This window comes from Piliocolobus tephrosceles, chromosome 11, assembly GCF_002776525.5.
Source record: "Piliocolobus tephrosceles isolate RC106 chromosome 11, ASM277652v3, whole genome shotgun sequence".
Classification (NCBI taxonomy): Eukaryota; Metazoa; Chordata; class Mammalia; order Primates; family Cercopithecidae; genus Piliocolobus; species Piliocolobus tephrosceles.
In genome coordinates, this window is record NC_045444.1 from 106007562 (window position 1) to 106032921 (window position 25360).

Consider the following 25360-nt stretch of genomic DNA (forward strand, 5'->3'; position numbering starts at 1 on the left):
CTGCACAGAGGCTCCAGGCAAGGTCTGCCTTCCCACATCACTCAGAGAGGCAAGGAAATGAGCTGTAGCACTTTTATTGTTTCCTGACACCTCTGGTTTCCCTGTCTCTCTACCCCTGCCCAGGGTAAGGGCGCACGCCTTCCAAGTTGTCCAAGGGCACCCGCCTGGCCTGGTTCGGTCCTCCTAGTTACCTGCAGAGGAATGACTCCACATGGGGCTGGGGAGACAGTGGGTACCACCTTCCTCTCCCCTGGCAGAGCCTGGACACCAGTACAGGAAGAGCTGGGCCCTCAGGCTCTGCCCTACCCTTTCTGGGTCTTGGTCAGGGCTGTCTTGGCAGCAGGAAGGTGGGGGTCAGCTAGGGATGGGGCACAGCACAGCACCTGAAGGGAATGCTGGGATTTGGGATAGCAGGTGGGATGTCTCCTAGGTGGAAGAGGAAAGAAAGAGGCTTCTGCCAAGGCTGACATGGAACTTGCTGAGATGGGTAGAGGCAAGCTGGGCAGAGGGCAGGAGGGAGGAGGGACAGGCTGGAGGCAGGCAGTGCTGGGGAAGTGGGGAGGAAAGGAACTGATAGAAATAGGGCTGTTCAAGGGAGACAAACATAGTCCAGTGGCAGGAGAGAGGAGAAGCCTGGCAGGAAGGGGCGTAGAAAGGTGGGAACAGCTGACTAGGAGCAGCTGATCTGAGCCAAGCGGTTCCAGGGCTTTCCAGCCCTGGGTGTGCGCTACCCTTCCCCTCCCCCATCCCCACCTCCAACGTATCCCAGGACCCGGTGCCACCCCAAGTCCTGGAAAGCCAGGTGTGGCTTAACCCATCAGCTCCTAGGCGCCCTCGCCCTCCTGCCTCTGCCCAGTTGACTTTACTCACCCTCTACCAGCAGCCGTGTGTGGGCGCTGTCCTGGCCGGCCTGGCAGCAGTAGGTGCCCTGGTCCTCAGGTCGAACGTCATGGATGACCAGGCTGTGGGTGGGGCCGTGGCTGCGCATCTCATACTTATCTCCCGGGCACAGCTCGGCCCCCTCCCGCAACCAGCACACGTGGCCCCCCGAGCGGGACACAGTCACCTCCAGCACCGCCCGGCGGCCCACCAGAACGGTCTTCTCGCGAGGGGGGTGGCGGCACATCTGGAGAGGCAATGCTGGGGATACGGGGCAGGAGCTTAAGTTAATAGAGACACGCATGGCCCCCAGGAGAAGAGATGCATCTTCCCTCCCAGCAGCCTCCACTCCTGGCCTTAGCCCTCCATGCCACCAGTCCGTTCCCTTGCACCTCAGACCCAAAGTCTCCTCTTCCTGGGGAAACGCGCTGCCCTCTGTGACCCGGCCCAGGACAGCCTCTCGGGGGGAGGGGAAAGAGAGAGGCAGCGTTCTTGGGGCCAGTCCCAAGTCCGTCAGTCCCATGGCAGGAGACAGAGGATATACTCTCTCTGTCGCTCCCGCCCCAGGTGCTTACCCTCCACTTCCAGTAGAGCCAAGGACTGGGCGGGCCCCGCCTGGAAGCGTACTTCACCGGCGTCTTCGGCGCGCAGCTCGCTAAGCACCAGAATGTGTTTCTTCCCTGGGGGTGAGGGGGTCGCTAGCGCGGCCGGAGCCACCTCTGAGGAGCCCTAGGGACGAAGGTGGGGGCGCAGCAGGCCCCTGGGTCGGTTCGGACACCGTTAGTGTAGGCTAGGGTGGGCGGAACTGGGATGCCGAGCGGGAAGACTAGCGGTCCGAGACTCGGGGCTGGGGGCGAGGGAAAGACCGGGGACGAGGCTCAAAGGGCCATGGGGCGGGGCCCGTCCGAGTCAGGGGCGGGGCTTGTCCCGGTGGGGCGGGATCTGTCCGAGCCTGGGCGGGGCAGCGAGGGGCCCGAGAGGGTAACCAGGAGGCCAGACCTTCCTGTCTGATGCGGACGCGGGCTCCGGGTCTCAGCGGGCGGCCTCCGAGCTCCCAGCGCCCTGTGGTCTCGACCTCCGATACAGTGCACTCGAACGTGGCGCCGTCGCCTTCGCGGGCGGTCACCGACCGCAGCTCGGAGAGCACCGCCACCGTACGTTCTGGGGCGGAGCCCGGGGCGTGAGCGGGGCGGGGCGGAGGGCAGGTACCAGCCACGCCCCCTCCACGCCCCCTTTCTAGAAGCACGCGCTGTCAGCAGGGTCGGGGGAAGACCGCTTCTCAAGTCTAGTGCCCAAAGCAGTGCCCAGCCTCCGCATCACCCCATACCCACCGCGCACGGTCAGGCGGACCGGCCCGGCGCGGGTCGTCCCCACCGCGCAGCTGTAGGTCCCGGCGTCCGAGGGGCCGCAGCGCCGCAGCTGGAGAATGCGGCGCGTGCCAAGGGCCTGGAGCCGGAGGCGCGGACTGGGAGTGAGCGCGTTCCCGTCCTAGGGGCGGGAGTTGCAGAGGGTCGGGGCGGGCCTGGCTGGGCACAGGTGACCCCGGCCCTGGCAGGCGGCAACACCCTCTGTTAATGCCAAGCAGTCTCGAGGCGCGTTTATGCGTGTCTCGTGTTCCCAGGCTGGGGTCGGGCTGTCCCCACGCCTTTGGGGTCGTGCCAGGAGCCTCTTTGAAAAAGTGTCACCTTTTGGGGACCTTAGGGCCGCCAAGGTGCTCGGGAAGCCCAGAGCCAGGGATGGATCACAGGGGACATGGGCACGGATTCTGGAGTTAGGCAAATCTGGATTCAAATATGGGCTCTACCTTTTGTCTGCCCTTGGGTAGGTAATTTGTTCCACTGAGCATCAGTTTCCTCATAGGTATCACAGTGACAAGACCTACCTCCTAGAGTTGTCCTTGGAGTAAGGAATAAAATATAATGCAAATCTTAGCACAGTGCCAGGCACATCCACTTAAGTATTAGTTGTTTCTGTCTGGGGCATTATTATTGTTGGTGTTATGTTGAAGTAGGCTGGGCTGGGGCTGGAATCTGACCTTCTCCCAGGTAACATCAGCCAAAGCTTGGGAAAGCTCGCACTCGAACGTAGCTGTGTCGCCCTCAGTCACCTCTAGGTCCTGTGGCCCCTGCACGATGGTCACTGGGACCTCTGGGAGTGGGAGAGGGAGGACAGTGCAGAGGGAGCAGGATGGGGACCCATCTTGTAGGGACAAGGAGGACATACACTTGGGCACAAGGTGTCAGTAGAGGACACTAGTGAGTGGGGGATGAGCTGGGACAAGTGGTCCAAGAAGGATCTGTCAGTGGTGGGGACTGGGGTGGGGGGGGCGGTGGTGGGCAGTGGGCTATGGGCAGGGCCAATGGGTTAGGAGTGGCCAACCGGGAGTCACACTTTAAGGTGGTCAGTGGGGGAGAAGCTGGGGGCCAGAGGGCAATGGGGAAACAAGCAGAGATGCCAGTGGAGTGGTCAGTGGGAACAGCCTGGGGCTGGAAGCAAACATGGGGGACACTCAAGCAGAGTTGCTAGTGATGTCACCCTCAGGCAGTCAGTGGATTTGAGGGACTGGAGTGGTCACAGGGCCCACACTTAGGCAGGCAGAGGGAGCCATGGCAGGCAGTGTAGCCAGTAGGGTCACAGTTAAGAGTGGTCAGTGGGGTGGTGTGCAGGCGGGCAGACAGCAGTGACCACAATGGCACAGGCATGCTCACAGTAGCAGAGTCAGTGGTTGGCTGAGCCTGGGGCAGTCAGGGGCCATACTCAGGCAGAGGAGTCTCTGGGGCCACACACGGCCTAAGAGTCGGGGGGGGGGTCACACTCTGGCAGGGATGTCAATGAGGGCCACACTGAGACAGGCATGGTAGTGGGGGTCACACAAGTCGGGGATCAGTATTCATGCCTGGGGTTAGTAGGGCCACACAGGTCAGCAGGCAGGCTGTGGTCCTGGAGCCACACCTCTCACAACGAGTCTGGCTGCGCAGCGCAGGGAATCCGCCGTGAAGGAGACGCAGCCTGAGTCGGCCAGGCCCACGCCTTTGAGTACCAATCGGTGACTGTGGCCCTCTGAGTGGATGTGACACTTGGGCCCTGGATGCAGCCGGACTCCACCCCGGGCCCACTCCCCGGTCACACCTTCCTGGGACAGCTCCAGCTGGAAGGTGGCGCTGCCTCCCTCACTGACGGTCACGTCCTCCAGAGGCCGCAGCACCCTCAGCTGCCTCGCTGGCCAGGGGAGATGGAGAAAGGGAGGATGAGGCCTCCAGCTCTGGGCAGGGACTGCAGTCGATCCTCATCCCTTGGCCCTGCCTAAACCTCCCAACACCCAACCTAAGTTCCTGACCAGAAAAGTTCAGAACCAGTGTGCAGGAAGAAAGGGGCACAGCGGACAGACTTGGCAGGGGGAGGGCTATATTAGGGTTAGGAGATGAGGGCACAGGAAGGGGGAGAAGTGTAGTTAGGGGGTCATGGAGTCTGGGTGAGGGGTACTGTGACACTTGAAGGAGCACGGAATTTGGAGTCAGACACACTAGAATGGAACCTCGCTCTACCACATAGTTTGTGTGCTGTGTGATCTTTGGCAAATGGCCTGACCTCTCTGGGCCCCAGTTGCCCCAGCTGTACAAGGTGAATAGCACTGGGACACGGTTTATTGTGATGATTTCTTGAACGAAATAAGTTAGAACAGATGTGTCACCAATGACACCCATTCACCAATCTCTGTGTAAGAATTTTCATCTCAGTTAATGTTCCCAGAGACACTTGAGACAGGGATCAACCCCATTTTAAAAATTTGAGACAGGGTCTTGCTGTCACCCAGGCTGGAATGCCACGGCATGATCATAGCTCACTACAGCCTCAAACGCCTGGGTTCAAGCAATCCTTCCACCTCAGCCTCCCTAGTAACTACCATGCCTGGCTAATTTTTATTTTTTTTTTGTAGAGACGGGTTCTTGCTATGTTGCCCAGGATGGCCTCAAACTACTGGCCTCAAGGGATCCTCCTGCCTTGGTCTCCCAAAGTGTTAGGATTACAGGCGTAAGCCACTGCACCTGGTCTCAGCCCCATTTTTAAGGAGACTTGGCTCAGAGAGGTTAACTTGCATGAGGTCACACAGGAAACAGAGGGCTCCAGCTTTGGGTAGGACATGTGGGGTGCTGTTTGCCAGTCATCCCTGCTACTTAAGTGGGTATGTGTATCCCTAGAATACATGATTGAAGGATGCCCACGGCAAGTCTTTATGGAGAATATTTGTGTTTATAGCAAAGCCAACTTGGAAATATGCAATGGAATGCAAAATCCACATGGACTTCTAAGGTAAATAAAAAATATTAGAAAAAGAAAAGTTTTGCTTTGGGCAGGCTGCTGCTGGGACGGCCATGGGTGACTTTTCTCAGCGGTGAGGGGCACTTTGGTGGGGGCCTGAGGGACTCCAGGACAGCCAGAAAAGGCTGTGCTGTGGGGTGGGTAATGCATTAAGAGAAGACAGGGCACTCACGCCTCACGCTGAGCCTGGCCAGGGTGCGATCGTGGTGACTCTCGCAGCCGTAGGTGCCCTGGTCAGCTAGTACGACACCATGGATGTAGAGGCGGTGGATGTGCCCATCCTGGGCCATGGACAGGCGAGAGTCCTGGGGCAGGGGCTGCCCACCTCGTACCCAGCGCACAGCCCCCGCTGCACCCACTCGGCCTGTCTCCACTTCGAGACACACGTCCTGGCCTTCCTCTGCCCGCACGTCCTGCAACCGCCGTAGGAACAGCAGCTCTGTCTCTGGTGGGGAAGAAGGAGGAGGCCATGGAGCCTGGTGGGGTTGGAGGTTGGCCCCTTGTTCCAACCCACTGGTCTGTCCCTAGGTAGACGGGCAAGGCTGCTGGGGTCCGAGTTGGGAGTACAGGCACAGGACACAGAGCATCTCATCCTCATCAGGACCTAACCTCGAACATGGAGCCGGGCACTTGTGGTCGTGCTCCCTGCCTGCACAGTCACGGTCCCCGCATCGCCCAGTTGGCAGCCTCGCAAGGTTAAGATGCGGCTTGAACCATTCTGGGCCATCTCCACCTGGGGCCCTGGAGTGACGACAGCCCCATTGCGCAGCCAGGTGACATCGGCATCTGGTGGGGAGACTTTACACCGGAACGTGGCATCATCGCCCTCGTGGACAGTGAGTGGTGTCAGCTCCGAGACCAGCTTCACCGGCAGTGGCTCTGAGGGGCACGGTCAGGCAGTGAGCTGGGCTGGGTCTTTTCTCCTCTCTCCTTTTCATCCCCTCCTCAGGGTACAGGCCCTCATCCTCAGTCATTTAACAAACCTTCCGTGAGGACCTACTATGTATCGACCACACGAGTGGCCCAAAGGACAAGATGCCAGCTCCCTGCCAATTCTTTTAGTCAGTTCCTCGCAATCCTAGCCTAGCACCCCACCTCGGTGACACACTAATAATATCATTTACCAGGGACCCTATTTACAGCATTTACTTGTCACAACAGGCCTGTAAGACAAGCACTGTCCCCTCTTTTCAGAACTGGGGCTCACACAGGTTGAACAACTTTGCCAATGTCACACAGCTACTGGGGCACAAAATCCAGGCTGGAACCTGGCTGGGTGGACTCCAGAACCCCTGCTTTTAACCACCAGTCTATGCTTTTAACCCTCTCACATGAGGGTTTCTGGAAAGGGGAGCCCTGAGCCCCTATCCAAGTGATGGTCATGCACACCCTGGTTGGAGCCAGAGGCAGCAAAGCGGGGCTGGAGGGGTAAGGGAGCCCTAGAGTATACCAGGTGGTCCTTGGGGTGCCAGAGCCCACAGGGTTTGAGGGGTACACTGTTACCTTCCACGCTGACAAGAAAGATGCGGCTGTCCTGGGGCGCGTCACACAGGTACTCCCCAGCGTCCCCACTTCGTGCCCCCTGCACCCGCAGCACCTGCCTGGCCCCGGCCTGCTCCAGCTGCACCCGCCCCTGGCTTGCCAGTCGCTCCCCGTCCTTGTACCAGCGCACAGGGCCCCCTGGCCCGGAGAGGTGCACCACCAGCTCTAGGTCCCCGCCTGGGGTGCTCCGAACCCTCGTCTGGGCTGCCTCGGGAGCTACCACCCGCACAGGGGGCTCTGTGGAGTCAGAGCTGGAGGTCACTGGGAGGGAGAGGCTCAGGGCTTTGAGGAGGGCAGGGGGAGGCATAATGGGGAGGGTACTAAGAGAAGCAGGGCCAGGGATGGGCAGGACATGCTGGAAAAGCAGGAATCCTACAGGGTTTGGGGTGCCACTCTCAGGCTTAGTGCCGAGGCTGTACTCACCAGCCACCTGGACAGTGAAGCTGAGGCTCGGGGCTCCTGGGGCTGCTCCTGACTGGCAGGTGTAGAGTCCTGCATGGGCTAGGCCTGCAGCCTGGATGCGGAGGACTCGGCGGGGGCCCTCGGCATGGAGCTCTAAGCCCTCGCCCTCCTGCACAGGCCTCCCATTGTGGCTCCAGACCACAGGGGCGCCAGCCCGGGACAGTTCACAGCTCAGCACCACTGGCTCCCCCGGGGCCACACACAGCGGACTTGGGGTTATCTCTGGAGCAAGGAACTGCACTGGGGGCTCTGGACAAGAGAGGAGGGTGTCAGCGCATGCTTGCCCTTGCCTCCCTGCCCTGGGTTGGCCAGGAGCACTCACCAGCCAGGATGACATTGAAGGTGATGGCCTCATCCCGGGTCTCACACACATACTCCCCGGCGTCCTCAGGCTGGGCATGGGGCAGGGTCAGGGTGCGGGTGGGCCCCTCAGCACCCAGCTGCAGGGCATCTGATGCCTCCACTTCCAGCCCATCCTTGTACCAGCGCACCTGAGACCCAGCTGGGGCCACCTCACAGCGCAGCTCCACGCGCCCTGGAGCCCCAAAATGCAGATCCAGGGAGCGGGCTGCTGGGTGCACAATCCTCTCTGGTGGGGCTGGTGGGTGGTCAGAGGGAGGGGTACATGGGCTTGGCCAGCGGGCCTCTCCTGCCTCACCCACCAGATCCTCAGCCCTCCCCACTGGCAGCCCAGCTCTTGAGAACGGTGCCAGCTGCAGTCCATGGAGCAGCTGCTGTGTGCCAGGCACTGTCCTAAGAACCCTGTGTTTTTCAGTCAGTTACTCTGACCACCCCCAAGAGGTGCACAGCTGCTGGCTGCACTTCACAGCTGAGGACCTGAGGCCTTTTTAGAAGAAACGGATTTGCCTAAGGTCACACAGACAGAAAGAGGCGGATCTAGACTCACACCCAGATCTACACAGCTCACTCCATACCCACCCCCACTTCCTATCCCCTTTCCCTGCCTTGCCTCTGATGCACTCATTACCACCTGACAAACCATCCCTTATTTTTTGTCTGTTCACCCTCACTAGAGTGTAAGCTCTGTGAAGACAGGAGGTTTAGTCTTATTGGTTCACTACTGTATCCCCAGCATCTAAAACAGTGCCAAGCACATAGTAGTTGCTCAATGAGTATTAAATGAATGGATGAATGAACAAATGGTTCTAATTGCTGGGCACCCTCCCACCAGGCCTCTGGTCCTGACCTGATGTGGCTAAGCAGGATTCTGATGGCCGAACACGAGGAAGGTGGATAAGGGGAAGGCTGAGGATGGGGTGGGGGAAGTGGGGCTAGGTGGGTGTCTGTCCCTTAGCCCCCTACCTCTCTACCTCCTCTGTGTGCTGCAGAGACTGCCCACCTGTGACAGTGACAGTGAAGAAGGCCGAGTCATCTCCAGCGTCGCATACAAACTCCCCCCCGTCTTCAGGCTGGGCAGCAGGTAGCACCAGGCGGCAGCGTGGCCCATCCCTCTCCAACACCAGGGCCTCGCTCTCCTCCACTTCCAGCCCATCCTTGTACCAGCGCACAGGGGCATCCTCCCGAGACAGCTCACACATCAGCACCACACACTCCAAGGTCACGGCGATCAAGGTCACCTCATCACGGGGATATATGATCCGTACTGGAGGTTCTGCACGGTGGGGACAACCACAGCCTGTCACAAGCTCACCGTCAGCCTCTCTGGAGCCATTTGGCAGCATGAAGTCCCCATCACCCACATGATAATGAGAATAATAAGTAAAATAATAATAATAATAAGCAATAATGGGTCCACAGTTTGTTCTCTGAAATCCCTGGGGCCAGAGGTGTTACAGAATCCAGAATGCTTTGGATTCCAGAAATGATGCATTTCTCATCTATCACATACCTTCCTCAGCCCCCATGGGGGCCTCCCCCTTCATCAGTCACGTTAACATGTCTATGGTGTAACACATATTACATTCACCCTAAGCAGGATATATTGAAAGATACAGAATCTTACAGATACAAGAATATATCTATAAGACACTCATATCTTATAGCTATATAGCTATAGCGATATTCACCCTCGGCAGGATAATTAAAGCATAGAAATAGCTTCAGAGCAATCAAGCTCAGGTTTTACTGAAATGACTTGGAATACAAAACTTACAAAAAGCCTTTCAATTTTGAGAGTTTTGGAATTTTGGAACTATGGATAAGAGATGGTGGATCTGCAATAGCAAACATTGATATGGCGCTTCCTAAGGTCCAGGAACAGTCCCAAGCACTTGAAACATTTAACTGTCACGGCAATCCTAAGAGGCAGGTAGTGTTTTATCCCCATTTTCCATATAAGGGACTGGGCACAGAGTGATTATACAACTTCCTTAAGGTCACACTGGCTGCACCCACTCTGGGGCAGGAGGAAGAAATACCCTCTGTTAAAGGGAGGCTCAGACCCCACAGGTAGTGGCAGGAATTCCAAGCCAAGGCTTGCAGGAACTCAATAATGCTTTTTGCATTCAACGTCTGTCTGAGAGTTCCCCAGGGGTGCTAAATGCTGATTCTGAGAGCTCATCTCCAAGTTCTGGTCACTCCTCTGCAGAAAGGGAACCATGTCAATATTAGACGTGACCAGTGCATGGAGCCCAGGCCTGCCCACACCCCCGCTGTCCCCAGGTTCCCCCAGAATCTTCAAGTTTCAGGGAGACTAGTGCTCCATTAGCCTCTAGCCCCCTGGTGGCTGAGCTGAGAAACTGCTAGCTTCCCAGTAGGTGGGGGGCCAGGGTTGCGGGGTGTTTTATAGGGACACTCATGGGCCGGGATAACCACAAGCTCCCCACTCAGCACCCCCGCCTCCATGGAGATTCCTGCCTTGAGCCACACAACCCGCCTCCCCCATGGACTTCCTTGCTCTAAGGGTCTGGGGGATGTACGCTGGTCCTCTGGGGCCAAGCAAGGCCAGGAGAGACCAGAATGCAGCTGCCTGAGGAGCGGGGAAGGTGATGAGGGCAGTGGAGTGACAACAGGGATCAGTGAGGGGACCAGGGTGGCCACCCAGCCCCGGGACCTCAGCTTGGTGTCAGACTTGATTTGCTCTGGCCTAGAGCAGAGGTGGTGTTTGTGTGAACTTCCCTGTGAAGAGACTGATGTTTTGTGGGGAGCCTGAGTGTGGGCTGGAGTTTGTGTGTCTGTGGCCATTACGGCTGGCCACGGCTGAGTGGGACAGGGTGAAGGTGATTACTACAGGGCAGAATGTGTGCAGAAGGCCTCTTAGGCATTGTGGGCTTGTGTGTGCAGGGTGCACGAGCTGGGGTGCAGGGAGTGGGGGGCCCTAAACAGCTCAGCATGAATCATGACTTTCAGGGCAGGGCTAAGGGAGGACAGGACTATAGCCACAGTAGGATGGGGGCTCCAATGCAGCCACTGGGGTTCTGTGCCACCCAGAGCTGCCTAGCCCTATGGACCCCCAACCCCAGACACACACACTGGGCTGGATGCTGTGAGCCGTCACCCCGAAGTCTCCAGCACTGAACCTCCGTCACTTCCACAGTTGTCCTGTGCTTCTCCCGCTTTGAATATTCTCACCCAACCTCCTGCCCACACCCCACCCCACTTAGCTCCAGTATCAGCTTTGAAAGCACTTGCTGTCGCCAGGCCAGGGTGGTGGCTCCCAGCCCAGGGACCCTCGACAACCCATGCTGTAAGATCCTGGAAGGCGTCTGGCTTTCCTGCCAGGCTGTGCACTCCTGGAGGGAAGCAGCTGTGTCTGCGCGCTGTTGGCTCCTGTGTGTGGAAGGGCAACTTTCTCCGAGGCCCTCCCTGACCCTTCTGCTCTGCACTCTTGAGCCCTCTGCCCTTGGCCCTCACAGTACTTATCACCAGGTGTCACTGTACATTTATTTGCATGTTTATTGGTTTAACACAGGGGTCGCAAACTCAAATGCCCACAGGGACCAGGTTAGGTTAGTGGCTGAAGCAGTCTGGGGAAAGGCAAAAAGCAATGGCAGGGAGGTGGGACAGAGGAATGTGGGCCCCAAACTATGGGGGCAGCTGCTACTCAGTGCCAGCTGTTCGTCGCCATGGGGGGAAGCGGGACCAGAGCCGCCGGGTCTTCGGCTTTTTCAAGAGGACGCATAACTCCGGATTGTTATTTGAACTGTCCTGACTTTGGTAAGACTCTGCAGACCAAACAAAGCACATGTGTGGAATGCACAGGGCCCCAGGACTGCCTGTTTGCGACCCCTGGTAAACAGCTGTCTCCTCACCTAGCCTGGCAGCTCTCTCAGAATAGGGACCGTGTTTGCATTACTCACCTGCTACTCCCAGTGCCTGATCCAGGGAAAGTGCTCAGTAAATGAGCTGTGGAGCAGAGCTAGGCCTGGCCTTGGGCACGGGGGAGGGGCTCATTTCCTTGAATAGGGGCCCTGGGCTCATCTCAGCAAGAACCTTGGCACATGCACCTGCAGCACACACCTCCCTCCTCCCCAGGGTGCTAGCTGGGGCTATGTGGCCAGCTCCTCCAGGGCTCAGGGCTGTTTCTGTGACCCCAGGGAGCTGGGCTGGGCCCACACCTGTGACGGTGAGAGTGAAGGAGGCCGACTCATCGTCGATTTCACACAAGTACTCGCCGGAGTCCTCGAGCTGGACAGCAGGCAGCACCAGGCGGCGGACAGTGTCTTCCTTCTGCAGGAGCAGCGCGGGGCTCTCCACCACCTCCTCTCCATCCTTGGTCCAGCGCACCTCCGCCCAGGGCCGGCATAGCTCACAGGTCAGCACCACACGCTCCAGGCGCACCGCTGCCACATACACCTTGCCGCTGGGATACACGATCCACGAGGACACGTCTGGAGGACAGGGACAGCCACTGCCGGGCATGAGGGGTGGGCCAGGTGTGCCCTGCCGCCCTCCCTGATCCAGTTGTGTCCCCTACCCCTGGAAAGTAGGCCATGTGTTGAAGAGGGACCTCCCAGAGACTGCATCTCACAGCAGCTAACAGTTACTCACAGCTAGAGACACATGAATACAGCTGTCACAAAAGCACGCAGACTTTATGCTGCACAGGAGCTGCACAGCGGGGACCACGGGGTCAGCCTCGGCTGTAGAAGCACTCCACATTCTCTGGGTTGGGACAGGGATGGTATGAAGGGTGGAACTGAGGAGAGGAGGGTTGGGTTCCCAGATGGAGCTGGGGGTCTCCTCCTCCAAGAATTTTTGGCCCCTCTAGTGCCTGAGACCACCTGCCCTAGACTCTGCCCTACCCTGCAATAAACTCAATGTCCCCAAAGATTTCCCTTGGTACAGGTTTTTAGAAGAACAGAGAAAGCAGGGCTTCCTTAGCCAAGACCAATGTGCTTATGATAACACGTTTGTGTGTGACTAGACCATAGCTTGAGGAGAAAGGGAGGAGGTCTGATCTGCCAGTGGGAGGGCAGCAGGGGCGGGGAACAGTGGCCCAGGAGTGAAGGTGTGGCAGCTGCCCCAGCAGGAGCAGGGGCACCTTCCCTTGTGCCTCTGAGGCCCCCCTGGCCCCCCACCTGTGATGGTGACGGTGAAGTAGGCACGCTCATCTCCAGCAACACACTGAAACTCGCCCCCGTCTGAGGGCTGGGTGGCGGGCAGCACCAGGCGGCGATGGGGCCCTTCATTCTCCAGCACCACGAAGTCACTCTCCTCCACCTCCTGCCCGTCCTTGTACCAACACACAGGGGCGTCCTCTCGGTCCACCTCACAGGCCAGCATGACACACTCGGAGGTTATGGCATGCACGAACACATGCTCTCGGGGTTCCACGATGTGCACGGGGGGATCTGGGTGGGGAGCAGAGATGGCATCGCACAGACACCCCCGCACAATGAGTCCAAACTAGCTGTGTGGCCAGGAGACACTGTTTCTGCACAGGAGGACGCTGGGGGAGGGCTAAGGCCCTGCTGTGTAGGGACTCAGGGACAATGACAAGGAATGCTGAGGGCATGGCAGGTAAGGCGTGGCAGGAGATCATGTGGCACCAGAGTGCTCTGTGGGTCCCCAAAGGATCAGAGGTGGTGGAGTGAGTACATGGAGAGAAGGAGGCACAGAGAGTTCACAGAGTGGCAGCCACCATTTGTCTAGGCTGAAGGGAGGTCACTGTCACAAGTCACATCAGGGCTATGCTTACTGCCTCTATTACAAGACCCCAGGGCAGGGAGGAGGTGAAGGATGATCCAACAAGTGGCAACAGTGAGACAGCCACTCTCCAAGTAGTGGGTGCCCTGTCACTGGGTGCATTCGGGCAGGGCCCCAGTGTGGCCCCTGGCAATAGTGTGGAAAACAGGACTTCCACTCAGTGAGATGAGTGGGATCTGTGCTTCCCAAGCTGCTCTCTCAGAGAGTCTGCACTTGTTAAGAGAGGATCTTCAGGCTCCACCCTGGATATTGGGGCTCTGGACAGTCCAGGGATTTATAAACAGCTTCTAGGAGCTTCCTAAAGCAGCCAGCCTATGGACTGCCTTGTGAGAACCACGGGGTGACTGCACTCAATACTTCTGTTTGACTCTATCTGAGGCAGCAGGAATAGAACAATCCTGTGTGTGTCTCCAAGCTATGGTGTGACAGAGGTCACAAAATCTCTTACAACCTCTGTTTCTTTGCCTGTGAATTGGAGACATATTGCAGTTGATGAAGAGATATATCCTCATCTAGTTGTGAGGATTAAATGAAACAGTGTATACTGAAAATACTTAGCATAACGCTTGGCTCAGAGTAAGTGCCAAAAAGTGTTCGCTCCCATCTCTCCTCCCCTTAAGTGCATTTTGTTCCGCCACCCAACCCAGCAGAGGCTATGTGGACAGCAAGACAGTGTTAGTGTATCAGGGGTTTAGGAGGCAAAGGCATGCGGTGCATGGCGCACGCCTATAACCCCAGCTGTTCAGGAGGCTGAGGAAGGAGGATCGTTTGAGCACAGGAGTTCAAGGCCAGCCTGGGCAACAGTGAGACCCTCACCTTAAAGAAAGAAAGAAAGAAAGCCAGGCATGGTGGCTCACACCTATAATCCCAGCATTTTGGGAGGCTGAGGCGAGCAGATCATTTGAGGTCAGGGGTTCGAGACCAGCCTAACCAACATAGTGAAACCCTGTCTCTACCGAATAATAAAAAAATTAGCTGGGTGTGGTGGCACGCACCTGTAGTCCCAGTTACTTGGGAGGCTGAGGTGGGAGAATCGCTTTAACTCAGTAGGCGGAGGCTGCAATGAGCTGAGATCGCACCACTGCCCTCCAGCCAGGGCAACAGAGTGAGACCCTGTCTCAAAAAAAAAAAAAAAAAGATAAAAAAAAAAGCAGCAAATGCAGAGTTATCTGAAACATGTCCCCTGGGCCACTGGGCTTTCCCTGTAAAGGACTCCCCCAGGTAGGCAGCAGACCAGAGGGCATGGCTTATGCGGCCCCACACACAATTGGCTGCAGAAGCCCAGGCTGGTGTGGTTCCTGACCTTGGACAGTGACACCGAAGAAGGCCGAGACCCCTTCTGTCCTGCACTCAAACTCGCCACTGTCCTGGACTTTGGCCTCAGGCAGGATCAGACGGTGTTTGCGTCCATCCATCTTCACCACCAGCAACTCGCTCTCCTCCACTTTCTGCCCATCCTTGTACCAGGTCGCCGGGAAGTCTACCCTTGAGAGCTCACAGGTCAGCACCACCCGGTCTGAGGTTGTGAAAGTCAATGACACCTTGTCCTGGGGGCTCAGGATATGCACCGGGCTCTCTGTGTGGAGAGAAGCACAGATAAGCACCCCTCCCTACGGTGCATGGGCTCTGTTGGATGCATCAGAGGGAACCACTGCTGTTGTTGGGGTTTTTAAAAATAGGCTTAGGCTTACACACCAACCTTTAAGAGCAGTGCTTTGGCTGTGGGTAAGAATTCCCAGGGAGCCTGCTAAAAATGCAGAATTCTTGGACTCCCAAGCATGCAGGGGCCAGGAAATCTGCATTATAAACCAGCCCTCCAGGTGGTTCTGATGTCAGTGAGCAGGGTGCCCATTTTGGGAAATGCTGCTCTGGTTGCTGGTCAGGTCTCACCTGGCCCTCCGCCTGCGATGCTGACAGCGAATCACCCCAAGACCCGGCACATGGGTGCCAACAGATTCCTTGATTGGTCTTACAAACTCCAGCAATGGTGACATGGCACATGCTAGCGTGATCCCTGAACTTTCAGCGCCCCACCTCCAGCTGTCCTCCTCAGGGATGCTTTGTTCCCCTCCTTCCCCCTTTCAACAGGTGGCACAGTGTGATCAGGAGCCAGACTGCCTGGGTTCCTAATTCAGCACCTGTGCTCATTAGCTCCATACTTTGAGCAAGTCACTTAACCTCTCTGTGCTTGTTTCCCCAGCTGTAAAATGGGAATGTCAAAAGAACCTATCTTAAGTTTGAGACAAGCCTGGCCAGCATGGTGAAACCCTGTCTCTACTAAAATACAAAAATAAGCCAGGCATGGTGGTGCACGTCTGTAGTCCCAGCTACTCAGGAGGCTGAGGCAGGAGAATCGCTTGAATCCACAAGGTGGAAGGTGCAGTGAGCTGAGATCGCGCCATTGCACTCCAGCCTGGGGACAGAACGAGACTCCATCTCAAAACAAACAAACAAACACAAAACAAAACAAAACAAAAAACCCTATCTTGCAGGACCATTGAGAAGATTGTGTTAATATATGTAAGGTGATTAGGACTGTGCCTGGCAGGTAGAAAGTTGCAGTGACAGTGTCAGCAATTAGACAACTTAGCAGGAGGCGGTCAGGGACTAGCAGCCAGGGTCTGTGTCTTTCAAATGAGATGACAAATGTGACAGAATTCTGTAAACCACAAAGCACTCCAGAGAATTGGGATATAATGCTGACATATATCAAGATAACAATGCCCTGGATGTTGCATGTAAGTTGAAATTGGCCTTCCGGACCTCTGAGCCCTCAACCTGAGCCCATCACGGATGCTCCTTGCTCTCCTGGCCCCGATACAAGAAATGGGACCAACTTGCCTCGTTTTGCCAACAGGACTTCTGTGTCTTCACCCTCTCTGCCCACTTAGGTCCCCACTGGTACCAACCTTGGATTGTGAGGGCAGCTGAGTCCTGCACGCCAGGGCAGCTGAAGCCAACCAGGGCACCACTGTCCTGGTGCTTGACGGCATGCAGGATGAGTCTGTGCTGCAGGCCCTTCTGCTCCATACGGTACCACAGGGCCCCAGGTTCCACTTGGCCCTCTGGCTCATTACTCTTGAGCTCTTCCCCATTAAGGAACCAGGTACCCTGGATGATGGTGGAGAGATCGAGGGAGAAGACGGCATCTTCCCCGTCGTATACCTGCACATCCTCCAGACCTGCCACCAGGCGAGCTGTGGGCACTGCGACAGGGACAGATTGCAGCTGTCAGAACTAGAAGGGGTGGCAGAGGGCAGAGGCTGGCAGATGGCAGGCCTGTGAGAGGATCAGCACTGAGGGCTGGGGAAGGGAGGAGAAGTGATGGGCGGGTCTGGCAGGACCAACTCACCAAGGTGAGCAGAACCATGGAACACCACATGAGGACTACGGCCATGTCCGCTGACTGTGCAGATGCGGAAGCGGTAGTCACCCTCGGAGGGCACACAGTCGCCCGGCACCTCCACGGCCCCGGCTTTCTCGATGCTGAAGCACTGAATCCAGTCTTCAGAGCCCACCTCCTGCCGCTCCAGCCGGTAGATGAATGGGGTCTCGGGAGCTGGATCGGGAGGCTTCCAGGTCAGCAGGACTGTGTTCTTGTGGCCCTTGAACATCTCTGCTGATACCGGGGGTCCTGGGGGACTGTGCTTGACACCTGAGACCAAGGCAGGGATGTGTTTCGGCCTTGCTCGGGCCTCCACAGCCCTTCCACCTTAAATCTACTTCACCAACCCAACTGCAGCATCTGGCCAACCTTTTGCCCTGCCCTGCCCGTCCAGAGGCCTTCCTGCCCTCACATTTGACTCTGAGCAGCGTAGTGGTACGGGAGTTGCCCAGGCTAAAGGTAACCTCGCCAGCATCTTCTCGGGTGACCCCTGGAAGGACCAGGGCATGCATGTGGCCTGAGCTGCTCTGGCAGATGACCGGCAGCTCCTCCCCATCACGGCTCCAGCGTCCCTCAACTCCGGCCTCTAGAGTTTCTACCAGCAGCACCGCGTTCTCTCCTTCCAGGACGTCGAGCTTCCGGGGCAGGCGCTTCAGGATGGGCCCTGAGATGCAGACGGGAATCCATCAGCCTGGAATCTGAGCACCTGCCTGCCTCCACCTCAGCCTCTTCCCCATAGGCCAGCTGACCTTTGACTGTGACGTTGGCCACGGTGCGCACTCGGCCCCGCATCTCGCACAGGTAGACACCGTCATCGTCTGCCTTCAGCCTGTGGATGATGAGGCGCCGGACAGTGCCCTCTTCGATCTGCTCATACTTGCGGCAGGGCAGCAGCCGCTGGTCCTCACGGTACCAGGCCGTGGGGATGCGGGAGTTGGGTACTTTACACTCCAGCACGGCAATCCCGTGCTCACAGCCCTCCACATCCTGCAGGGGCCGTGTGAACCGGAGGCGGGGCTCTGTGGAGAGGGGAGAGACAAGAGAGGGCTCTGGAGAAGGGCCAGACTAGGAGTAGGACGCCTCAAAGTGCATTAGCTCATGCTGTGTGCTCTTCATGCAGAGCCAGCGGGCACTGTGGAATCACAGAAAACTACCAGAAGGGAAGTGGTGGTTTCTAAGATGACCTAAGTTCTCATCCAGCCCTGACACTAGCCACATCACCTTGAGCAAGTCCATTTCAATGCTTCTGGGCCTCAGTCTCCTTACTTGTAAAATGGGTAAAGGGAGAAAAGGGGTTGGATCAGATTGATGATTTCCAAACTGTTCTCTGGGGTCCTCTAGGCCCTAGATTGGTGATTTCCAAACTGTTCCCTGGGCCCCCCGCCCCAGGCATTTCACATATTCCACAAGGGTCTGAGTAGAATTTAAAGTATTTTAACCCTTTTCTTTTTTTCTTTTCTTTTTTTTTGAGATGGAGTCTCGCTCTGTTGCCCTGGCTGGAGTGTAGTGGTGCAATCTTGGCTCACTGCAACCTCTACCTCCCGGGTTCAAGCAGTTCTGGTGCCTCAGCCTCTCAAGTAGCTGAGATTACAGGCACGTGCCACCACGCCCGGCTAATTAGTTTGTATTTTTAGTAGAAAAAGGGTTTCGCCATGTTGGCCAGGCTGTTCTCGAACTCCTGACCTCAGGTGATCCTCCTGCCTTAGCCTCCCAAAGTGCTGGGATTACAGGAGTGAGCCACCTCGCCTGGCTATTTTAACCCCTTTCAAAGGTGCATTTCCAAAAAAAAAAAGAAAGAAAGAAAAGAAAACAGGATGTTGGAAACTAGAGAATTAACTGGGGCTGCTGGAGAAGCAGTTTCAGTGTGTGTGTATGCAACTCTGGGAAGCTCCTCCAGCCTCCCCTCGGGGCTTTTCTTTCCTGATGGAGGTCCAGATCAGCACCAGCCTGACAAATCTGTGCCCACTGAACTGTACCAGTGAGGCCACCACCGCAGCCCAGGGGCCACATGCTTGACTGCATGCCAGGCAGGACTCAGGAGAATTTACCAACTTTTTTTTCCTCTAAGAGAAAAATCTGGACAATAACTAGTGAAGGTATAATCCTTTGCGTTGTGATGAAATCCTATTATGGGGAGCGTTACCTAATGGTGAGTTTGGGGTGTGCTTTTTTTTTCCCCTTTGAATTTTCTGTTTATGAGAATGTAAGTGTTTATTGGATATTGTTGGCGATTCAACACTGAAATATAAACCTTCTCTCTTTCACCTTCCTCTTCTTGCAAACGTGGGGAGCAGTTTAATCAAAGAACAGTAAAAACACGCAGGACATTTGTCCTCCCTCGTCTAGCTTTCTACTGAATCACTTGTTTCTCAAGGTGACAGATGCAGCCAGGCTGTCCCCACAGGGTTCAGAGCCTGGACTCATGAATGCAGTCTTCACTTCAAATGCCTGTATTCAATAAAATAGCCTCCTTATTCTCACTGATGCTTTAGAAGTACCTGTTATACATGCAGGCTTAGCAATTTAGGCCCACAAAATACTCCTTTATCTGTCTCATATATTGGGACTCTGGTTGTGAATTCAGTTGGGGAAGGAGAAGTACAATAACAAAGACGTTGAAAACCACTAGGGGAGAAGAGTTCTACGGCCCTCCGGGTTTGTACATCAATCACTCCTTAGTGGTGTTCCACCATCTGCCTCGGAATCTTTTGGGGAATTTGCTAAAAAGTTCCTGAGTACCCGGGAGGCCTACTAAATCCGAATCCCTGGAGAGCGGGAGGCGGGCGGGTTTGGTATTTTAATATTGCCGCGGACCTCCTCTCCTCCAGTCTTCGGGGCAGCGCTGGGCACCGAGGAGGGCTGGTGTTCGGAGGGCCTCAGAGGACACGAGAGGCCCGTCCCCAGGCCCCGGGCGCCGCCGTACCTTTCACGTGCAGCTGCACCGCGCTGAGCGTCTGGCCCGCGGAGTTGCGCGCGGCGCAGACGTAGAGCCCACGGTCCTTGGCCTGGCAGTAGAGCACCTTGAGCACGAAGCCGCCGTCGCGGTCGCGGTACATGAGGCGGCGGCGGTCCGGGAGCAGCGGGCGGCCCTCCCAGTGCCATTCGATCTCGGGCTCGGGCTTGCCCATCACGTAGCAGCGGAACTTGGCGTGCTTGCCCTCATTCACCCAGAAAGTCTTAGGCGCGCACTTGAGCGGCTCCACTACGGGCGCTGGGGCCTCGTCGGGGTCCGAGGGCGGGCTCTCGGGGGGCTGGTGCACCTGGAGCAGCGCCCCCGCCTGTGCGTGGCCGTGCGCGTTGCGGGCGTGGCACACGTAGACGCCGGAGTCCGGCAGCCGAGCCGCCAGGATGCGCAGCGCCAGGCTCGCGCCGGGGCCCTCCTCGGCGCGGCCGGGCTCGAGCGCGAAGTGGCTGCTGTCCCACACTTCGTCCAGGGCCATCCCGTCCTTCTCCCAGTACAGCGTGGGCTCAGGGAGGCCCCCCGCCCGACACGTCAGCACCACCTCCGCCCCCCGTAGCACCCACTGGGATCGGGGCCCCGTGAGGAAGACCGGGGCGCCCTCCCCGGACCCCGGCGGTGGCAGCGGGCGCTCGGCGGGCTGCGGCTCGGGCTCGGAGGCCGGTGGCTCCAGCACGGTGACGGCGGCCGCCGCGTAGGCCTCGCCGGCCGCGTTGCGGGCGCGGCACACGTAGACCCCGGCGTCAGTAGGCAGTGCGGTGCTCAGCAGCAGGCCGTGCTCCGCGCCGTCCGCCAGGAAACTCAGGCGTTCCGAGGCCGCCAGCTGCTGCCCGCCCTTCTCCCACACCACTACCGGTGGCGGCTCCCCCAGGACCACGCACTTGAGTTCCGCCTCGGCGCCACTTACCACCCGCACGGGCCGCGGGAAGCGCAGGAAGCACGGGGGGCTCCCCTGGTCCCCTGAGCTCGCCTTCATCGCGGCTGTCTCAGACCGCCTGCAGCGGCGAACGGGGAGGGTGGGCGGAGGTCGAGCCGAGGCCGGGGGCGGCAGGGCCGGGGCGCGGCTGGGGACCAGGCGCGGGAACCCGCGAAGCTCTCCCGGGCCTCCCGCTCCCGGCTCGCCTCCTTACCCTCGGCCCCAAGCTGCAGTTCTGCCGCGGCGGCGGCGGCGGCGATTCCCGGGCCGAAGCCTGGCGCTCAGGGGGCAGTCCTTCCTGTTTGCCTCTCCAGCGAGGGGCCCCGCAGCCTTCCTGCTCTTGGGAGCCTCTCTTCCCAGCCCCCTCCCACAGCTTGGGCCTCTTCCCCCTCCTCCCTCCCACCTCCAGCCGCCAGGTCCCTAGCCGCCCGCCAGGCTTGGGCCTGAGTGGCAGAGGCGCCTGCAGCTGCCAATCCCAAAAATATTCTCTGATGACACAGCTGGAGGACAAGAGCCCAGACTGGCTCCACTGGGCTAAGTATAGAGCAGGCAGGACCACCTGCCCCCGGCCCTAGCCCGGGTTCTAGCCCCGGCTCCAGCCCTTCCCCCAAGGGCTGGCCGGCCCAGCAGCTGCTTATTCAAAGGGGCCTCAGAAGGTCTGAGGGGTGGTGCACTGTGTCTCCCTGACAAATGACACTTTCCGGGACTGGCCGGCTGCAGCTCCCAGGCTCCTGTACCACCTGATGTAAACCTCTGGATGTGTGTGTGTGTGTGTGTGAGAGAGAGTGCATGTGTGTGTGTGTGTGTAGGAGAAAGGGTTGTATGTTTGCTTGTGTGAGGTCGCTTAGGGCGAAATCCTCCCCAGCCCCTCCCCCACATCTCTGGCGGGAGTGGGAGATAAGGCTCATGGCCACAGACATCTGCGTCAGAGATAGGAGGTCTCAATGCCACGGGCAGGGGCAACTCGGACTGTGGGGCGTGGAAAGGACTGGAGAAGACTGGGTGACAAGGGTAGAAGAGGGTGGGTGTGGGATGGGAAGGGGAGAGTGGAGGGGCCCTGGGCAGACCCTGGCAGAAAGGGTACGGGGGAGGGTGTGGGTTCCCCGCTAGCAGGGCCAGGTGAGCTATGGTGCTGCCCCTACTGCTCTTCTTGCTGCTGGCCCCACAGGGTGGTCACAGCTGCCAAGGGCCGGAGCTGGCCCGGGAGCTTGTTCTGGCCAAGGTGAGGGCCCTGTTCCTGGATGCCTTGGGGTCCCCCATGGTGACCAGGGAAGGTGAGGACCCTGGAGTCAGGCGACTGCCCCGAAGACATGCCCTGGGGGGCTTCACACGCAGGGGCTCTGAGCCCGAGGAGGAGGAGGATGTCTCCCAGGCCATCCTTTTCCCAGCCACAGGTAATGAGGGTGGGGGAACTGGCAGGGTGACTTTGAGAAGCAGCAAGGCACAGCATGGGTTTGCGGGCCAGATGGACCTGGGTTTGAATCCTAGCCCTACCACTCAGTGACTTTGCAACAATAGGCCAGTTATTAAACCTCCTTATGCCTCTATCTCCCAATCTGTAAAATGCGCGATAATGCCAACCTCTCAGGATTAAGTGAGAGGCTGTACCTAGAGTGCATGGCAGGTGGGAGGCATTTGGGAGGTATGCGCTGGGAGACCAGGGGTCTCTAGAGATGGAGATGTCTGGGCTTGGGCCCCTTCCTGCCACCTTTCCTCCTATCTCTGCCTCTGCTCGCTGCTCTAGACCCTGTTTCTTTACTTCTCAGCTGAGACTGAGAAGCTCTCAGAGATACAGGCAAAAGATTAGTTGGGAAACTTTTCTGGAAAACTAGTCTATCTTCTCTTGAGTTCCTGTCTCGACATATGTGTGTCCCCTTGTTCCACTGACTGAATGGATAAGCCCTCCTCCGGTTGGGCTTTCTTGTCATCTGGTCCACCTTTCTCTTAGAGAAGACCCCTGCCTCCCTCACTTCAGTCCGTTAGCAGCACAGTGGGGAGAGGGATGGCTTTGGGATCAGGCGAAATTCCAGCCTGGCCACTTAGTCGTTGAACGTCATTTCACCTCTCTAAGCCTCAATTTCCTTACCTGCAAAATGGACCAATTGTGACTAGATAATGAAAGAAGTCATGTAACAGTATAGTTCCACTTGCCAGTCCATCAACGGGTGCTGCTCCAGGATGATTAGTATAGTCTATGAGTGTGTCAGTGTGAGGATGCCAACTACACATTCTTGAAAGGACTCCCCTCTGTTCTGAGTTACAGCCCTCCTCCTCTTCCCCCTCCTCCTTGTTCTCCATTTTCTTCCTTCCCACTCGCCTTTCCCTCCTCCTCCTCCTTCTTTTTTTTTTTTTTGGTGTAAACCTGTCTTTTAAAAATGGAATTATTTTAAAGAATTTATTATACAATATTTCTGACATGCCAAAGATATAAAGAGTAATATGGGCCGGGCACGGTGGCTCACACCTGTAATCCCAGCACTTTAGGAGGCCAAGGTGGGAGGATCACAAGGTCAGGAGATCGAGACTATCCTGGCTAACATGGTGAAACCCCGTCTCTACTAAAAATACAAAAAATTAGCCAGGCATAGTGGCACCAGCTACTTGGGAGGCTGAGGCAGGAGAATTGCTTGAACCCGGGAGGCAGAGCCGGAGGCGGAGGTTGCAGTGAGCCGAGATGGCGCCACTGCACTCTAGCCTGGGCAACAGAGCTAGACTCCATCTCAAAAGAAAAAAAAAAAAGTAATATGGCTGGGTGTGATAGCTCACGCCTATAATCCCAGCACTTTGGAAGGCGAAGGCAGGTAGATTGCTTGAGCTCAGGAGTTTGAGATCAGCCTGGGCAACATAGTGAGACCCTGTCTCTACAAAAAACACAAAAGTTAGCTGGGTGTGGTGGCACACGCCTGTGGTCTCTTAGGAGGCTGAGGTGGGAGGATTGCTTGAGCCAAGGAGGTAGAGGCTACAGTGAGCCGTGATCATGCCACTGCACTCCAGCCTGGGTGACAGAGTAAGACTCTGTCTCAAAAAAAAAAAAAAAAAGTAACATAACAACCATCCATGTAGACACCACTCAGGATACTGTTTAACACTGTCTGGTGAGTAAGCATTGAAGTCTAATACCAATTCTTAGTGCTGGTGAAGTGGAGAGAGACAGGGCCTCTTACACACTGCTGATGGGCATGTTAATTGGTAAAACCACTTCAGAGAGAAGTTGGCAATGTCTTCTATTTTTTAAAGTCCTTTCATGATGAAATTTAAATATGGGGAGCCTACAGAAGCTCTCCCAAAACTCAGGAGAGTCCCCACATCCTGGAGGGCATGGAGCAGAGTGCAGCCTATCATTGGCTCATGACTGGTGGCCACATCCCTTCTGCTGAAGAGGAGGGGTGCCAGGCCCTGCCAGTCAGGGCTGCCCTCTCCCTTTTCTTCTGTCTCCTGCAGGTGCCAGCTGTGAGGACAAGCCAACTGCCGGAGGGCTGGCCCAGGAGGCCGAGGAGGGCCTCTTTACATATATGTTCCGGCCATCCCAGCACACACGCAGCCGCCAAGTGACTTCAGCCCAGCTGTGGTTCTACACTGGGCTGGACAGGCAGGGCACAGCAGCCTCCAATAGCTCTGAGCCCCTGCTAGGCCTGCTGGCACTGTCACCGGCAGGATCCGTGGCTGTGCCCATGTCTTTGGGCCATGCCCCCCCTCGCTGGGCCGTGCTGCACCTGGCCACCTCCGCCCTGTCTCTGCTGACCCACCCCGTCCTGGTGCTGCTGCTGCGCTGTCCCCTCTGTACCTGCTCAGCCCAGCCTGAGGCCACGCCCTTCCTGGTGGCCCACACTCGGACCAGACCACCCAGTGGAGGGGAGAGAGCCCGACGTTCAACTCCCCCGATGTCCTGGCCTTGGTCTCCTTCTGCTCTGCGCCTGCTGCAGAGGCCTCCGGAGGAACCAGCTGCCCACGCCAACTGCCACAGAGTAGCACTGAACATCTCCTTCCAGGAGCTGGGCTGGGAACGGTGGATCGTGTACCCTCCCAGTTTTATCTTCCACTATTGCCATGGTGGTTGTGGGCTGCACATCCCACCAAACCTGCCCCTTCCGGTCCCTGGGGCTCCCCCTACCCCAGCCCAGCCCCCTTCCTTGCTGCCAGGGGCCCAGCCCTGCTGTGCTGCTCTCCCAGGGACCATGAGGCCCCTACATGTCCGCACCACCTCGGATGGAGGTTACTCTTTCAAGTATGAGACAGTGCCCAACCTTCTCACGCAACACTGTGCTTGTATCTAAGGGGTCTAAGGGGGGCGGGTCTTCCTTAATCCCATGGCTGGTGGCCAAGCCCCCACCATCATCAGCTGGGAGGAAAGGCAGAGTTGGAAAATAGATTGCTTCCACTCCTCCCTCCTTTCACTTCTCTGCCTATGGGTTACCCTCCCCATCCCACTTCTGTCTCAATAAAGAACACGGTGCATACAACTTGGCATACTTCCTCCAGCTTCTCCGATATGGAGTTGGGCCCCCAGGAGCATGGGACTGTGAGATCCCAGGTCACTCAGCCACACTTGACCTTGGAGACATGAAGTTCAAGAGCTATAACTGGATGTGTATCGGTCGGGAATCTACAATGCTTGGGGATGGCACAATAGTGCTCCTTGGAGAGCCACCCTGGAGACAGAACTGGACTCATGCAAGCTGAACCAGACATGTCAATCAGGGTGCCTTCCCTGCACACCTAAGGGAGACTGCTGCACTCACGTGCCCACATCCAATGCAGCCATAAGTCC

The 25360-nt window shown here is 57.2% G+C and overlaps 2 protein-coding genes across 3 annotated transcripts; one reads left to right on the forward strand and one right to left on the reverse strand.

Annotated features, from left to right (window-relative positions):
* Positions 1-58: 58 nt before the first annotated feature.
* On the reverse strand, positions 59-20927 carry OBSL1 (obscurin like cytoskeletal adaptor 1). 2 transcript variants are annotated; one of them, XM_023222052.3, is made up of 21 exons: positions 19641-20927; positions 17467-17736; positions 17130-17381; positions 16685-16987; positions 16242-16538; positions 14636-14908; positions 12705-12977; positions 11742-12014; positions 8564-8836; positions 7526-7801; positions 7165-7452; positions 6703-6978; positions 5809-6078; positions 5372-5644; positions 3832-4098; positions 2915-3027; positions 2211-2367; positions 1879-2040; positions 1455-1559; positions 871-1140; positions 59-191 (listed from the first exon to the last, which is right to left on the reverse strand). In XM_023222052.3, exons 1-21 carry the CDS (start codon positions 20650-20652, stop codon positions 184-186), a joined length of 5691 nt encoding a protein of 1896 aa, XP_023077820.2. In that variant the 5' UTR covers positions 20653-20927; the 3' UTR covers positions 59-183. The 2 variants fall into 2 exon arrangements, with proteins under 2 accessions (XP_023077820.2, XP_023077826.1); XM_023222058.3 differs by lacking the exons at positions 59-191; positions 871-1140; positions 1455-1559; ... (8 more) ...; positions 7526-7801; positions 8564-8836 and adding an exon at positions 11056-11348.
* A 648-nt stretch (positions 20928-21575) lies between these two features.
* INHA (inhibin subunit alpha) lies at positions 21576-25056 on the forward strand. Its single transcript, XM_023222070.2, has 2 exons — positions 21576-21986; positions 24034-25056. The coding sequence occupies exons 1-2, from the start codon at positions 21719-21721 to the stop codon at positions 24864-24866; spliced, it is 1101 nt and encodes a 366-aa protein (XP_023077838.2). The 5' UTR covers positions 21576-21718; the 3' UTR covers positions 24867-25056.
* The last annotated feature ends 304 nt before the right edge of the window (positions 25057-25360 follow it).

Coding starts and splice junctions, on each gene's coding strand:
- INHA (XM_023222070.2), top strand. CDS start 21,719: ATGGTGCTGCCCCTACTGCTCTTCTTGCTGCTGGCCCCACAGGGTGGT. Junction 21,987..24,033: donor CATCCTTTTCCCAGCCACAG/GTAATGAGGGTG, acceptor TGTCTCCTGCAG/GTGCCAGCTGTGAGGACAAG.
- OBSL1 (XM_023222052.3), bottom strand. CDS start 20,652: ATGAAGGCGAGCTCAGGGGACCAGGGGAGCCCCCCGTGCTTCCTGCGC. Junction 8,837..11,741: donor CTTCACTCTCACCGTCACAG/GTGTGGGCCCAG, acceptor CCCACCGTGCAG/AACCTCCAGTACGGATCATA. Junction 4,099..5,371: donor GGCCAGGCTCAGCGTGAGGC/GTGAGTGCCCTG, acceptor TCCCCTGGCCAG/CGAGGCAGCTGAGGGTGCTG.